Consider the following 13,887-nt stretch of genomic DNA (forward strand, 5'->3'; position numbering starts at 1 on the left):
TGGATCTGCTTTCTTTGTAGCTTAGCTTGTCATGGTGGATTAACAGCGTCAATAAAACTTTATGGTTGCCTTCAAAAGAAGATGCATCACAAAACCACATGACAAACCATCAACAAATCAGAGATGTTGCCCCTAATGAATTCTGCCCTATACTGACAATGGCTATAAATCTGATGGAAAATCAGCATTAGTTCCCAGTAACAGGCAAGGGTTCTTGATTATAGGCAAGCCTTCATAGTGCTTTTGTTGTAAGGATGTATAGTAGGTGAGATATAGTAAGTGTTTGGAGTAGAATCTGAATGGCAGAGAGGAGCATGGGATTGGGCTTGGGCTATATATATATATATATTCGTATGTCTCAAAATACATTTCATACTGTTAGATAACTAAGCTTGTGTCCGCGAGCCATGCTAGTGCTTCACTGTTCAGGGTAGACAGTGCCTGAAGGCCAGGGCACTGGTACTTGTTGCAGTCATTGATAATGTGATCAGCAGTTTGCTCTGGGGCCCCACAGGGGCAGTCTGGAGCATCACATAGGTTCATCCTGTGCATATTTGCTCGGAAACGTCCATGTCCTGTTCGGCTTCTGTTGAGTCGTACCCAGGAGTTTCTGTTGAGGGTGTGTCCTGCAGGCCTTGTGGACGGTGTAGCCATGTTAGTTTGGGCTTGGTTAAAAATGAATAGACTTGGACACCGGCGAGCGGGAGCCTATAGAATATGTCGAAGGGGACGGGTCAGGGTGCACGGTCAGCACTTTTCCTCCTTCTTCTTCTTCTCCCCTCTCACTCCTCACACCACTCCTGTTCTCATCCCCTTCTCTCGTCTCTCAGCGAGTCCAGGTAATTGCACCAGTATCTAATCAACCCAGCATGAAGTGTGTGTGTGTGTGTGTGTGTGTATGTGTTTTTGTGTGCGTGTGTGTGTGTGCGCATGTGTATGTGTGTGTGTGTCTCAGTGTGACCTTTGGCATGTGGTGCCTACACATCTGTTCACACCTGAGTGCTGAGTGTCTCGCATTTCCATGAGTTTTGCGGAGTTGGCGCGCTCAGTGAAGAATTTCATTGGAGGAAGTCACCGAGCCGAGTTAGAGGATATTCGTGTATGTGTGCGCATGCGTGCATAGATAAAGTGTGTATTTCTGTTCACAACGATCTGTAAGTGTGTGTGTTCATGTCTTTGGTTTGGCTTGAGGTGGAAGTGTTGGGTGGGAGGTTAATTCTGGCTGCTGTTGTGGAAAATAGGATTCATTCTTGCTGATGGGAGAGGAGATGGGAGTGGGCTTTTTAATATGAGGATTAATGAAAAAGTGACAACACCAGAACCCGGCGGTTCTGGTTCAGATTACAGTGACACTTTGCACAAACTGGGATGGGGAGAGCAGGGCCGGTGGGGCGGATGGGGGGGGCTGCTTGTTATCGCTCTGACCCAGACTGTAACCCACAGCTTAAGTGGAAAGGACATCCAAAAGTGCAAGAAATCAAATCTCAAATCGTTTACAGCGTACATCACCGAAAGGAAGGAGAAACAAATCAAAGTAGAAAAACAACATTTATACAGAAAGAGTATTTATTTGAATAAATAAATAGACGGGTAAATAAATAAATAACTTAAGTGCGAGTGACATTTACGCAACACATTTCCAGCCCTAAGCAGATTAATTGGAGCTTGCAGGGTCACCCGGGACGTGAGCATCTGCTTTAGAAGGGAAACGGCGACAAAAAAATAAGCCCAAATCATTTTGACCAAAAACTGGGGAATGCGTGAGCCGTTCCACAGACAGTAAACCCCACGTCTAGACCTCTGACTGTCCCCTGACCTGTCGGCCCGTCTATGGATGGGTGCTAAGATCCTCATATCGTAAGCTGACATGCCGCAGCGCTCAAGTTCGCTGAAGTAGGATGAAGTTCAAACAAGAGCTGGATATTGCGCAAAAATAGGGGTGGAGGAAGGGTGAATGGATGAAAAGCGGTGAAGTTAGCACTCTCTCAGCCGCGTATTACGATTTCTCTGGCAAGATATTGTAACCGTGACAGTGGCAAGTCATGAAAAAACGCCAGACTGGCTGCATGTTCTTTCAGAGCTACGTTAATGAGTTTGGCCGTTGCCAAATGTAGATCGTTTTCTGGGAGATTAAAAGGCCACACAGTTGAATCCATCACTCGCCACGAAACTGCAGGCCTATTTAGTCCTCCCCTCGTGCTATTTATAACAAATGGGGGAATAATGCTGTTGGCTCTGCTCATAACAGATCTCCCCACTGCAACAGTATACCCCGCTCTCTCTCTCTCTCTCTCTCGTTTTTTTGGGCTACGTGTTTTAATTACTAAGTTCCTCAGATTTTTCTTCAGCTCTTTTACAACCTCTCAGAGTTTGCCTCTTAATCTTGCTTCTCTGCAGTTGCTTTATCACAGGCTTAATCTTTTTTCTTCCATTAAAAGTGATTGCAGCACTGCATGGAGTAATTTCTAAAGGACCGTAAGTGGTTCTTTATGAAGCACTTCCTATATGGATAGCTTCAAAGCTAAACAACATAAATGGGATCAATCCAATCTTTGCTCAGCTAGTAATTGCAAATCAGAAGTTTTCTCTAATTGGTTTTATACGCTGTTAAAGGGATGGGAAGGATATCCTCCTTTTCGTGTTCATTAAAGAGCTCTGTTCCTTGTCCACGTGTGTGTGTGTGTGTGTGTGTGTGTGTGTGTGTGTGTGTGTGTGTGTGTTTGTGTGTGTGTGTGTTAGTGTGTGTGTGTGTGTGTTTGTGTGTGTGTTTGTGTGCATTCCTCTTGTTGTCTTTGTTCTGTAACTCATCGTGTGTGCATGGCTGCTGTAATGGGATTTGACTGCTGCCACCTAACAATGGAAAACAACAGGATCCCCCATCACACCTGGGGAGCACCTGCACTGGGAACAGCAGACAGGGCTGCTTCCCTCCCTCCCTGAAATGGACTGACATCTAGTTTCTTTTTTTCCCCTGGGTTCTTGGGTTCCGAAGATCTGAGCATTGTGTAGTCAGTAGCAATGCTCAAACCGTACTGGGGGATTTCCAGGGCACTGCAGACAAAGACTCTCTGTCCATCAGTGCATTTATGCAATAGAGTTTTGAACCCTAGGCTCAAACTGCTCGTCTCCACTGTTTATAACCGTAGAATCTTGTGCTTGTGATGAAAGATCTTACTCCAGGTTGTGTCGTGGGGACATTTTTTTTTGTGCCTTATTGCTTTTTCTTGGAAAACATTTGGATTAACATTCTACCCAAGCATGACAAATAACATCTCCGTTATCTGTCATTTGGTCTGACATTAGATATAAATAGTTTCTTTGGTCACAAGGAGGGTGAACTGTGTTTTATACAGCACCAGGCTCAAAAGGTCCCTTCATGGAAGCCAGTCTCATGCTGTGCCACCCGAGGCTCCACCTGTTCCCAGGTTCCAGGCTGAGACACATCCTCTCGTCCCATGACGACAGTCCACATGCTCCATGCCACAGAGAGAGAGAGAGAGAGAGATAGTTTTAGGAGAGGATATTTTCAGCGGAAATATCTTTTTGGGAGCGCTTCATTTGACTGTTCATGCAGTTGTGGTTTGTCTTAGTTCTTGCTCACCAGTCTGGAATGATGCCAGCCCAACCCAGAGCCTTCACAGACTCATCCTCCAGTTTGTATCGCTGGCAGTGCCTACCATGGTGACAATTCAACATACACTAAGGATGCTCAAATTATACATATGAGGAACACTATGCAAATGCACGTCACACTTTCAGCCATTTTTAATTCTGGATCAAGGAGTTGTGAAGTCTGTACATCCCCTTCTTCAACCCTTTGAGGTGAGCAGTTACAGCACAGTCATCTAGCTCCAGTAGATTCCCATTCTGAAACCAAAACTAAGCACTGCTTAGCAATCTTTGCTTTGCAGCAGACACTTCGGAGCCAAACTGAGTCTGTTGATGGGTAGCTCCTTCCTCTCTGCTGTTGCAGAAACTGAGAGAGAGGGGTAACACAGGGGCCAGTGGGGCAAAAGTGCATGATTGCACAGTATCCCCCACCCACCCCTCTTGTGTTTCCGTCCTCTTTCCCTGTCCTCTAATCCCTTCTCTTCTTACCCTATCTTTGACTTCACTTCTCCTCTCCTCTTGCTCTTCCTCTCTCCTCTTGTGTTCTGGCTGAACTCTTGGGCTGTCTCTGGGTCGGTGTGCCAGGCCCCCGACTGAGCCGTGGCCTGCATCCGCCCCGTCGGTTATCATAGCAGTGACATGCCAAAAAACCATGCCCACCACCCCTTACTCCCTCGCTCATTCAGTCTGTGTCCACACACGGGCACAAGGTTCGCCAGCCCTCTGACGCACTCACCGTTCATGGAATGCATATAATCCCAGATCCTAAAATAGACAGGACTTGGAGCAAGTGTTGGAGCGGTCTTAACGTGAACATTTCCCTCTTTGATGTCCACCACCTCCCCTCCCTCTCTCTTGCTTGGTCAGGCTTTCTGCTCAGTCAACCTTCCCTCTCTAGGTTGCAGGTCATATTAACATAGACCCCCCCCCCCCCCACACACACACACACACACACACACACACTCCATGTATACCTCCATTTTGCCAAGAAGTCTCATTTGAGACCCTGAACCTGACGACTCATCTTTTACTCTTATTAATGTTGGCTGCCATAAGCCCTCTTCAAGTTCTGTAGTCCCATCCCTAAGTGAGCTCTGTTATGATTGGATGAGGAAGAGAAGGAGGGGGGGGGGGGGGTCTGCAATGCAGCCCAGCATCATGGAGCACCTCTGGGGGTGGTGGGATGGGTCAGCGTGAGCTGGTTCTATTGTAATTAGTCAAGGGGCTGGGCTGGCCGGCCAGTTTGGTACGGTCGACACAGCAACGGCACACACATGCAAATGTCCTGATTAAGTGAAACATGGTTAAGGAGAGGTTCACTGTCCGCTGGGTCCACAGCTCCTGGAACAGCTCATACTGCCTCTGATTAGGGCCACTCAGACTTGAGAGTGAATGAATCAGAGTGAATGTGTTGGTGTGTGTTAATATGTGTGTGTGTGTGTGTGTGTGTGTGTGTTAATATGTGTGTGTGTGTGTGTGAGTGTGGAATAGTGTCAGGACCCCATGTGTGAGAGATGAGGTCCTGTGAAACAGCTGAGGAAAAGTGCTGTACAGCTCGGGGGATCTGTGTCTGTGTGTGTGTGCAGTTGGAAATGCGGCCATATTCATAATTCTATTAAATTCAGAGCTTTGTGCCTAGGGCCTGAAAGTACAGTTCTGTATCTGTCCCCAATATACACTTGGACACACACACACACACACACACACACACACACACATTCAGGCATGCATATTAAAACCTTCTCTGATCTCACACACTGTACACAGACTCACTCTAACATAAACAAACACACATAAAAATATAAATGTACACACATACATAACACAGCCCCCCCCCCCCCCCAACCCACACACAAACATATCCACTCACTCATATGTTCAGCAGAGGCCAAGTGAGAAGTGAGGTCAGGCTAATAGTTGGCAGTCTGCCTCTCCAGCTGTGGAACTCCCCCCAGCTGTGCAGTTAATGTGGATTTCAGAAGTGCCAGCAATGGGGACACAGCTGCAAGGTCATCATGCTGCTCACCATTAGATGGACACGTTTTTTTCATTCATTTGCTGATGTCTTTGTTGTTTTGTTTAATCATAAGGGTTGCCTACTTGCATGTTTTGATTGACACTTATTAGGCAAATAGAATATTGGGCTTAGCATACAGTAAGTGACTTGCTGAAACTGGATGCCAAACATCTTCCAGCTGTTGCAGTGGATTGAGAAGCAGGCCGACTGGTTGGAAAGGAAGGGGCCGGACACTCTCAGGTGGGAACAGGTGGGTGGTGTGGGGTTCGGGTTGATCAGGAGCCCCTTCATACCGAGAGTGGCTGTGTGCTGTGGCCTCTGGGTCCAGACCCTGTCAGTAAGCTTCACTACCCCATCAGCTACAGACAAAACAAACACACGCAAGCACACCCAGCCACACACCTATTGACACACACACACACACACACCCACTCACTTACTCACTGTCAAACACACAAACCCTCACTCACACAAAGCTGCCCAGTTGCAGAGTGTAATGCCACCTGTGGCACACTGTCAGGTAGGATTCCTCCAGAGAGATGCTGAGCGCGGCTGACAAGGTGTCTTCACACCATGCCCGACTGGGGGGGTGTGTGTGTGTGTGTGTGTGTGTGTGTGTGTGTGTGTGTGTGTGTGTGAACGCCACCAGAGCCCCTCACGCCCCCAATCACACTGTAGCAAGCGGCCCAGCCTGGCACGGGCCATGTGAATGCTGGTGCTAGTCCGATCTGTCTCCTAGCATGGTGGAGACCGCTTGAGACTTTGTTTGGTTTAAGTTCTCTTTTTTTTTCTTGTTTTGCTTTAAGCCAAAGTGTGGAAAAAGTATAATTCAGAGCTTGTTTTTCTCTTCTGTTCTATCGATTCCTGTGGCTCGGGCTTTGAGAGGCACGGAGACTCTCAGACGCTCCTCCATGTCCATAACATGTTTGTTTTCTTGAGTGCGCGTGTGCTTTTTTGACCCACAGCAACATCTCTCAAGGACTTTAAATAGCAAGAGTGCGATATAGGAAGGAGAAAAAGAAAGACATCAATGTATTTTTTGGTGAAAGGCCCAGCGTGAATACAATAGAGAGAGAGAAAGAGGACAAAAAAAACAACCCGACACTCGCCTCAAGCTTCCTTCAGGCAGAGACCTCCTGGAGACTCCTGGTTTGTTTTGTGGAACAAGGACAGACAGTGCCATGGAGAACAAAGCCAGGTCTGAGGCAGTTTACTGAACAGTCCATAAACATTTTGATGATCAGACCTGTCTCTCTTCTCTGTCTGTTTTCCATTGTTTAGTTTTCATAATAAAGTGATGTTTGAGGATTGTTTTTTCCTCTCTATTTCTCCTGCCAAGTTCAGATGAGGATAACATTTTCTGGTTAGAGAAAAATAGTCAAAACCACCATGACTGAATAATTTAAATTCAGATTTCTTTCTTTTGGCCTAATTAAGTGTCTAAATGTTTGAGTTTTAGTTTTTTGCATCAAGGGATCTGTTGGACTATGTGAGATGCACTCATTTATTGAGCCTATTTGTCTTGTATTGTTGGTACTTCTTGCACCTCTTTGCCTGTTCCTCACATTTCTTATCATCTCTCATCATTTCTCGCCCCGGTTCCTTCTGTTTTTCCATCTTATTTTCTGTCGCCTTTTCTTTCTCTCTCGGCTCACTTTGCCTTTTCTCCTCTGCTTGATTCTCTGCCGGGCGCATAAATCAAATCAGCTGGCACCATGTGCTATGACAGACATCTCCAGTGCAAGCAGGCAGATTCTGTGTCCATATTTATCTGCTGCATATGCTTCTCTGAGTGTCTGTGTATGTGTGTGTATTCATTATTATTCTGGTGAGCTCCTGGAAATAGCCTGTCAAAGCAGGAGAAAGACAGGCAGCGAGACCCAGGGAATGAGAGAAAGAGAGAGATGAAGACAGAGATGAAGAGTTTCCTTAACAGAGTGAAATGCACAGAGAAATATATGGGAGATCACTGTGGAAATGAAAGAGGGAGAAGGAGTTTATCAACAGCAGCCTCATCACTCCTGGCTGGCCTGCTTTTGAATCATTCATAAGCATATCATCTAAAAATCCAATAAAGCAGACCTCCGCTGCCCCAATGCCTGGCTGATGCTCTGCCTCCACCAAAGGTCTCTAGATTACACACTGACCTCTGTCAACTCAACTGTGCAGTACACAGAGAAATATTCTTTCACAAATCTATCTGTCTCTGTCACACACACACACACACATGCACTCTCACATATTGTATTCATCTTGGCCTTTTTGTGACCAACAGCAGAGATATCTGTGTATCTGGGGGTGTGTGTGTGTGTGTGTGTGTGGGTGTGTGTGTGTGTAAAGCACTGATTATTTTCAATTTAAACCTTCCCGAGCTTGTCGTCACTGGGCACACCCTGGAGCTCTCGCGCAGATGAGTCACTGTAAGCGAGGTGGGTTTGCCTGCTGGCACGACGCATTACACAGGCAGATCGCTCTGCTCTGATGATGCTCTGCGCGTGCCCGGCCTGCCACCCTCTCCTGGCACCCCTGTCCTTTTGACTCGCAGATGAGCTGAATTATTGACACTTTTTCACAAATTATGAAAATGCATGGAAAGCTAATTGCTCAAGCTGTAGTGGCAGGAAAAGGGGGGGATGAGGGAAGGATTAAAGAATTAGAGAATGGAGAGAAAGAGAAAGAGAAAAATAAAGAGAAAAAAATGTGCAATTACAGTACCATCCTTCTCAGGCCTCTATGCCATCCCCTCCTGCCCTGCTTCTGCGTGTCAGAGAGCAGCACATGTCTTGACACATTGAAATCAGTTCACATCCCTGTGGCGTTTACCATACATTAACATGCATTATAGCGAAGGTTATGCATAATCCAGAGGCCTAGAGGGTGCCAGGAGACCTTCTGTGACCTTTCCCACCACCCCAATTTTTTTTTGAATTACCTTTGGCAACTGACCTTGCCTGGCTAGCTCATGTATACGTCGCTCTCACACACACACACACACGCTCATCTTCCGCTTTTGAGCTCGGTCCCTAGGAGATATTACTTGCCGTGGCTGCTGCTCCAGGTCCGACCTGGATGTATACGTCTCTCTCTCACACACACGCACACACACACACACACACACACACGCTAGGACTGGTGTGTGTGTGTGTGTCTGACCTTTACCACACCAGTCACCTTTCTCGTGCCAAGCTCAGGGCGAACCATGTGAAATGCCCTTGGGTCATGCAAGTTTGCGTGCCTCCACAGAAACGCATTACGCTCCACTTGTTCCTGGAAGAACATGTCAGGTGTTCAGAGGTCGTGGGGGTCACTGCTGTTCATGTGTACGCGGTTGTGTCTCTAGGCGCGCCTGTCAAAGGGAGACGTTATACATAGGTGACTCGAGCGTTCTGAGCCCTTTCTCGTTGTGCTGCGCAACAAAAGGCTGAGGGCAGGAAGGAAAATCAGGAAAAACATCTGGCCTAAAGTCCTTATCTCACCCTAATCCAGATGAGGTGATTGAGTGACAAGCTATTTGCCATGGCAACCACTTGGTAAAAATAGCTCTTGAAAGGTGGCCTGCCCGCCAATTCCTGCAGTTTGGGTGTATGGTTGTGAGTGTGTGTGTGTGTGTGTGTGGCCGTTTGTGTGTGGTAGGAGACTTAATCCATTGGCAGGGCCGGGGCTGAGGTTTCTCACAGTGCTCACAGGCTAACAGGCAAGTCCGCCTTGCATTCCCATCCACCCACCCAGTCTCCTGGCACACACCTCCCCTCTACCCTTCACACCCCCACCCCCCCTTGTGAGACACCCACAGAGGCCTTGTCACAGAGGGGAGCAGGAAATGACCTCGCTGATCCTGCCGTCACAGGACATCAGCTCCGTTGAGCACAGGAAATGCCACGGCAGGTCTCTTTGGCGTGCCGGTGACCGGGAGATGGTGCAGCAACGTTACAGGGGTCGGGGGATGCCGCCCCGGGGAGTGCGAGCGCAAGCGTTCCCGTGACGATCGCAGGTGCTCCTAATCCTCCTGCCGCTCTCGGGGACGCAAACACTGACAGATCCCTGAGGACCCTTCTTAATTAATAACCTTCAAGGTGACTTTCCCCTCCCAAAAGAATGCCTGGCACGCCATGGAAGAACAGAGCGACCAAAAAAAGTAAAGGAACAAGAGAGGAGAGCAAAGAAACTGCACATAAGCACCTGCCGAGTGTGAATTCGTGCCCCCGGCAGCAAAATCACTCTGACTGACAGATCTGCCATTTCGTCCAGGAGTCACTGCATAAACGCTATTTTTTCTGTCCTTCCTCCTTCCGCTCTCTCCTCATTGGTTGGTATGCAGCAGTGCGCCATTTACTCTAGCGACCGTTTGAGAAGGAAAGAAAAGAGATTAAAAAAAAAAACGCCATGTTGTTGAGAAATGGCGTAGTGCCACCTTCTTATCACCGTCAGACAAGTGTGTTTCTCTCAAGTCCTGCTCCACTCTCTCTCTTGAGAATGCCTCCTCATCATTGTCTTGACGGCACAGAGACACAAACCTCATGCCAAGTCCCGCATGAATGGCCCTGGTGTGCGCGCGGTAATGAGACAAGACTTATGTCTGATTGCCTGGTTCCTGGGGAGAGCTTCGCACTCCAGAATGTGTTTGCATTCTCCAAACATAAATATTGAACCATTCCTATCCCCAAGATGCTGTTAGTATGAGGTGTGTGAACGAGGTTTGGTTTGTGAGTTTGTACTGTATGTGTGTAAAGGACTGGCTGTGAAAGAATCTGACTATGACTATGACGAGAGAGTGTGAATATGTGTGTGTGTGTGCACCTTCACACCTGTCACAGAGGGAAACAACACCTCACCTCAGCTTAAACATGGCTCAGCTCAGCAGAGTGTGGAGTCTTGCGCTTGCCATGCGGGCGTTCAGCCTTAATTGGAGTGTTAGATAATCATTTGGCTCTGTTCACAATGTCGAGTCCTTCACCCCTATTATTATAGTTACCCAATTATGAATGCACATTAATTAAATCAGGACATAGACCTATTTTCCACCTACTTTCCACCATGGCTGAAACACCACATACAGCACTCATTCCAGCACCGGAGTACTTCCTTAATACATGCCAAAAGCCCACATTAACACAAACATATACATACAAATGTATATGTAGAGATTCACACACACACACACACACAGACACAGACAAAAAAAAAATAAGCCCCCCATATTCAGTCCTACACACACGCATGCATATACCTCTATAGTCCCTCAGGATAAGGTTCCATGGCTATTGTCTTTCTCACATTGGCTGAGATCTGCATTGGTTCAAGTATTTGTGCCATCACATGCAGGAAAAGTGATAACTTCAGCACAAACACACATGCCCCCCACCCCCATGCTGTTAATGTTCACTGCCTGAGTCATGTCCAATGATGCAATAACTGAAGCCCAGTGGAGTTTTTAACACAATGCAGTAGAATATATTGCATTTTAATACCCCCTTTTTGTCTTTTTCTCTTTCTTTCTCCTCTGTCCTTTCTCAGGTAACATCTTCGTGGTGAGCCTGGCAGTGGCAGACCTGGTGGTGGCCATCTACCCGTACCCCCTGGTGCTGACGTCCATCTTCCATAACGGATGGAACCTGGGCTTCTACCACTGCCAGATCAGCGGCTTCCTCATGGGCCTCAGCGTGATCGGCTCCATCTTCAACATCACCGGCATCGCCATCAACCGCTACTGCTACATCTGCCACAGCCTCAAGTACGACAAGCTGTACAGCGACAAGAACTCCGTGTGCTACGTGCTGCTCATCTGGGTGCTGACGGTGGTAGCCATCGTGCCCAACCTGTTCGTGGGCTCGCTGCAGTACGACCCGCGCGTCTACTCGTGCACCTTCGAGCAGTCGGCCAGCTCGGCGTACACCATCGCCGTGGTCTTCTTCCACTTCATCCTGCCCATCATGATTGTCTCCTACTGTTACCTGCGCATCTGGATCCTGGTGATCCAGGTGAGGCGGCGCGTCAAGCCCGACAACCGGCCCAAGCTGACACCACATGATGTCCGCAACTTCGTCACCATGTTCGTGGTGTTCGTGCTGTTCGCCGTCTGCTGGGCGCCGCTCAACTTCATCGGCTTGGCTGTGGCCATCGACCCAGCCACTGTTGTGCCGCTCATCCCTGAGTGGCTCTTCGTGGCCAGCTACTTCATGGCCTACTTCAATAGCTGCCTTAACGCCATCGTCTACGGCGTGCTAAACCAGAATTTCCGGCGCGAGTACAAGCGCATCGTGGTGTCGCTGTGCACGGCGCGCATATTCTTACAGGACAGTTCCAACGACGCGGTCGAGAGGCTCAAGAGCAAACCCTCGCCCCTCATGACCAACAACAACCAGGTCAAAGTGGACTCTGTCTGAGTGATGGACCAGAGAGAAAACAAAACAAACAAACGAACAAACAAAACAGAGGTCAGGGGAGAGTTAAGAGAAAAGGAAAGTGCTGTACGAACAAATGTGAGTGAAACTGAAAATGGTTCATCAGAAACCAGAATACGAGAACAAACCTGAATGCACAAACAAGTGAAGCCGAAATAGAAGATGCCTACCAAATGAACAAAAACAAACAGAAAATAAGCAGCTTCCACTCTACTGTGCTCTCTATGCCTCTATACAATCAATGATAAAACAGGGCGGAATGAATCACATAATTTACCAAGAACTTTCATTTTGTCTGTTTGTTTATATATATATATATATATGGTTTATATATATATATGAATTTTAATTAAAATGTTGTTGTTGTTTCAAGGTACCTGAAAGGTTATATGATGTCTTTTTTGCTTCAGTGTTTACAGTAATTATATCAACAAAAAAATGATGTAAGTGGTATTATATGTATTTATTTTATATGGAGTATCTATAAATCAACATAACAATATATGAATATATACATATGAAAAAGAAAAAATGTCACTAGCTGTGACTATTCAGTGGAGAGTGAAGACGAAAAACTTGTATCAGTCCAATGCCATGAAAAAAAAGCCAGCAACTTTCTACAAATGCCTGGTCACAACCGTGTACCGTAAAACCAAGAGTTTTTGCTCTGTAGCTGTTACCAGTTTCAAAGAAACAACCTCAAGCAGTGCAACACCGTTCCACTGCCCACAGAGGAAGCAATACGTCTGAGTCACCACTCTGTCCACACCCTGAAAAAACTATTCCCAACACTGTGTCGAGGAAACATGTCTGCAAGTATGGGAATTGTCTCTCTTTCTCTCAGCTCTCCCCCTCCCCATCTTTTCCATACTCTGTCACCTTTCCCCTCTTTCTCCACCTCATCATTTTTTCAGCTTCTTGTATGCATGGATCTGATGACTTGTTCATATGCAAAATAAAATATGAATAATAAAAAGGAGAGATTGCAGATTACACAGAGCTGAGTGTGTACTTCTAAAATGGGGCTGTGTTTTCTACCGACAGGAGAGCACGAAGTGAAAATGCATAACACATGACACATAACTGAAACACACATGCACTCATAGACACATGAACAAACACACATACAGGTTCCCATTTCCTGTTCTAAGACACACACACACACACACACACACACACACACACATTTATAGGCACAAAAAAACATTACACACAAGAAGCTTACACTCTCAGAAAGATTTCCACTTCATTTCTCTTTTCTGACTTGCCATACATTACACACATGTGATTGACACACAAACACATGCACAATATCCCCCCTAATCTTTGAAATGGACTCTGCCTTGGTTAAAGACCTTTGCCTGTTGTTAAAAAAGCCTACTACCCATATTGCTAACCTGTCATTCTCTCAAGAACATGGGTGTTTTCCAGAACACTGGAAACCTGCAGTTATAGTTCCTATCTTTAAAAATGGTGATCCTCACTCAGCAGCCAATTACAGACCTATTAGTATACTTCCCATAATGTCCAAAGTTTTGGAAAAATTAGCAGTAGAGCAACTAATTTATCATCTTAACTCTAATCAGCTTTTACACCCCACCCCTCTATTTTATTTAAAGGGTCAAGTCCCTTATGGATAGAGGAGGAGTTGTGGGTGCAGTATTTCTAGATCTCCGGAAAGCGTTTGACACGGTCAACCACAACATACTTCACTCTAAGTTTGATCAGTTTAACTTTTCTTCTTCTGCATCCAGCTGGTTCAAATCATACTTATCAACTCGAACTCAGTGTATAAAAATAAACAATGTATTATCCGACTTCAAAAATCTGTCTACAGGTGTTCCCCATGGTTCAATCCTG

General features: G+C 46.5%; 1 protein-coding gene across 1 annotated transcript in view; it reads left to right on the forward strand.

Moving 5' to 3' along the window:
• The window catches only part of mtnr1aa (melatonin receptor 1A a), a 39,525-nt gene extending 26,505 nt beyond the window's left edge, over nt 1–13,020 (forward strand). Inside the window, exon 2 of the mRNA XM_012835219.3 lies at nt 11,141–13,020. Coding sequence (XP_012690673.2) covers nt 11,141–12,009 — 869 coding nt within the window. The 3' untranslated portion in view covers nt 12,010–13,020. The remainder of the gene's footprint in view (nt 1–11,140) is intronic.
• The last annotated feature ends 867 nt before the right edge of the window (nt 13,021–13,887 follow it).

Source organism: Clupea harengus, chromosome 22 (genome assembly GCF_900700415.2).
Source record: "Clupea harengus chromosome 22, Ch_v2.0.2, whole genome shotgun sequence".
NCBI lineage: Eukaryota > Metazoa > Chordata > Actinopteri > Clupeiformes > Clupeidae > Clupea > Clupea harengus.